Below are 3,315 nucleotides of genomic sequence, written 5' to 3'. Positions count from 1 at the left end.
CCCCGTAAGCTGCAACTTACCATAAAAGGTCTATCAGAATGCCAAAATAGTCTGTATAGTTTCAGTGATGGTCTTGTCCGCAGATACACTAGATGAATCACAATTTACACTTGCCAAAGAGCTGAAAAATGCAAATATAAAACATTCGTGGGAAAAAGTAAACGGAACTTTTAAAAAAAATAATCACACTTTAAAATGAATTTACAACTAACTGTTAATAAAAGACTCAAAAACATGCTTGAAACAAATTTACCAAAATGATAAGTCTGCTGAATTCAACGACTTTTGAAAATGTTTTCCACTTCCACGACAAGCATTATAGCGGATGAAACTCAACGACCGATACGTAGGAACGTTGTACTTTTTCAACAAAATTCTTGACACGTTCATAATTTACTTTTCGATGACAACCTAAAGTTATAAAATCAGCATCACAAACTTCATCAAGTGTTTTATCACAAATGCGCCACCAAATCAATTTTATAAAGTTGATGTTGATTTCCACAAACGGAATACACACTTAGAGCAGTTTCAATTTGTGCTCATTACAATGATGAAAACTTTCTTTTAGCATAACTATTTGCATTTTATCCCGAAAAATTAAAAAAAAAACATCATCTATCACAGCACAAAAACAAAGTAAAACGCATAAGTTAAAATTGAAAAGTAAGGATGAAAAGTTCAACAATCTGGAAAAACTTCGTCATTTCACGCATAAAATTTTTGAATATTACAGCTAACTTTGTAAACTTATACCAACAGTAAAGTGCGAAGCAAAATCAGTGGTCAACTTACAAATGCACAGTAATACTGAGAGACAACTTTTCTTAATCCTTGATTGTCTAGTTTACAATTACTGTAAAATAAATGTTTAAAAATTTCAAAAACTTAAATAATTACTAATATAATAATGATAATAAAATTTTAATTAAAAAAATTATAAAATAGGATTGTATAGTGAAAACTTCACCTATTACATGGTAAATGGTGAAACAATTTCATTCATTCAATACAGCGATATAATTTCTCGTTAAAAAAAGCATAACAATAGCATTAATAAAAAATGATTATTTTTAAAAAGAAGTTTGAATTCAATTTAAAAATGATTACTTGAAATCGATCTGAACACTACACTGCCAATAAAATTATACTTTTTACAAAGTGCGCATTAAAAGAGTGACAATTTTGATATTGTCAATTGTTATCTGACCACAAACAAACCCAAAGTTTTAGTTAATATTAAAATGGAATGTTCAGATTATTTTTCAAAATTATCATCTTAAGTGAGAACCGTTGTGCAACGTTGGCACGTCAACTGCTTGTTTAGAATGGAAATAAAAAAGATCCACTTCCGTGTGAACACATTGGCGCCCCATATTTCAAAGCAGTGTTGGAATGAAACTCTTAATTGAATATTGTTGCATCATGCTTGTGTTGACGTGAACAACGTAAAAGCATAGTTGATCAGTAAATTTCCTTGTAAACTTTTGCTCTTCTATTTGCTGCCATTTACACATGTAAAATGGATCAGAAAACGATGAACATTTTGAATAATATACAGTTGGTGAATATTTGAAAAAGAATTGACATTTTCTTAGAAATGCTTATGCTAATTGGCAACGTCATTCATATGACAATGTTGCTTCGTTCTGCTCTGATAATTTGCAAGAAAACAAAGAAGCATCGTTTAACATAAATAAATTTTTGTTGTCATTTGTTGTCAGTATTTTTTCTCGTTGTCAGTTAATATTAATATTTTGTTTGTAAATAATGATCTAACAAAGCAACCGGATGTTCAGCTTGTGATGGCAACAATGCTCATTGTTGACCGTCTGTTGATGATGAAATGTTGCGCAAATGATGATGATGAATAAGCTTTCTTGAGCTAAGTTTTGCAAATTGCACCGACACCGATTATGTTCAGCTTGATGCAACGTCAATTTTCTCATCATCAATTGCATCTTAAACATCTCAAACAGGTGCAAATGGATGAGAATAAAATTGTCGAAAATATGAAAAATAAATCTCATTTACCAATTAAATTACCCCATTGCACATTTAATTTATGCTACTTCAAAAGTGCAAATCAAAGACTTTTATCATGTCAAGTTTCTTTTCTCCGATAATAAAAATCATATATATATATATATATATTTGTATGTGTATTGTATAAATTTGAATTTAATTAAATTGAAATTATTCGCTTCATTTGCAATGAAATTGCATTTTCATCGAAATGAATCAAAGGAAAAAGGAAGCAATAAGTTCTCATTTCCATGTTCAACAATGACGTCACGCGTTTGTTGAAAGCCGAATGGAAAGCAACAAATGCTAATTTTAAATTCAATTCCACGTTTACTGCATTCAGTAACAAAGAGAAAACAAAATTAAATAATAATATTTTTAAAAAAAGCCGAGCAAAAGTGGAAAATTGGAAAGTCACACAATCGGGTGGGTACGGTAGGGCAAAAATCCCTTTTCAAGACCGAATCTCAGCAAAAACACAGACAATATATATATATATATATGCGTGCGTGCGTGTGTGTGTGTGTGTATACATATAGCAGTGCTTTTTAAAGTATTGTAAACAAACAAAAAATTACATCGACGACAACATCTGGCCAGTAACTCGGTGAAATTTGAAAGGACAAGGAGAAAAATGATGTAAAAGCATAATAAACAAAAAGTGGAATAAATGTGCAACGCGTCAATTTGAAGTTGACGACGATGAGCAACGGATTTAAATAAACAAGCACAACTTTGAAATTAATTTAAATAAATAAATAAATAAATATTCTCTTTTCCAAACAGAGTAACTGAGAGAAAAAGTCTGGAAAAAAAGCAGAACAGAAACCCAAATTCTTGAATAAAAAAGTTCACAGTGCTCAGGGAAATTTCAAATGCTGAGCGTCGGCTTGATCGGCTGTTCGACGGCCATACAAGCGCACTGTTTCACTTTGAGATATTTGCGACGATGCACTGATCCAACACGTCCTGGACAATGCAAAGTGACCGTTATGGAAGTGATCTGCGACGGCTGACAGACAGAGCAACTTTTGAACGACGCCATCAGACGGACACCGTGCAATCGTGGTATGTAGAAAGAGTTGCACTGTCCGTAGCAGAAACTGTTGATCACCGTTTTCGACAGGCATCCTTCAATGCGTATGCGTTGCTTGAAAGCAATCGTTCGACAATAATCGGGTTCGAATCACATCTCGACTAGCAATGATATAAGGCTTGACGCTTATTTGGATACACTGCTGCTGTTGTTGGTTGGAAACGTTGACGTGATTTTTTCGACACATATTGGAT

General features: G+C 32.5%; 1 protein-coding gene across 1 annotated transcript; it reads right to left on the bottom strand.

Moving 5' to 3' along the window:
• Positions 1-2,896: 2,896 nt before the first annotated feature.
• On the bottom strand, positions 2,897-3,308 carry Tsp_12624 (gremlin-1). The gene is made up of 2 exons (XM_003370790.1): positions 3,216-3,308; positions 2,897-3,175 (listed from the first exon to the last, which is right to left on the bottom strand). Exons 1-2 carry the CDS (start codon positions 3,306-3,308, stop codon positions 2,897-2,899), a joined length of 372 nt encoding a protein of 123 aa, XP_003370838.1.
• Positions 3,309-3,315: the final 7 nt, after the last annotated feature.

The sequence above is a fragment of the Trichinella spiralis genome (genome assembly GCF_000181795.1).
Source record: "Trichinella spiralis strain ISS 195 chromosome Unknown Scfld536, whole genome shotgun sequence".
Classification (NCBI taxonomy): domain Eukaryota; kingdom Metazoa; phylum Nematoda; class Enoplea; order Trichinellida; family Trichinellidae; genus Trichinella; species Trichinella spiralis.
Note: the sequence above shows the minus strand (reverse complement) of the source record. Positions and strands in the feature narration are given on the sequence as shown.

Excerpts from the sequence above, each read along its gene's own strand:
- Tsp_12624 (XM_003370790.1), bottom strand. The coding sequence starts at position 3,308 with ATGTGTCGAAAAAATCACGTCAACGTTTCCAACCAACAACAGCAGCAG. Across the intron at positions 3,176-3,215 it reads ATATCATTGCTAGTCGAGAT|CAACGCATACGCATTGAAGG; the intron begins GTGATTCGAACC and ends ATTGCTTTCAAG.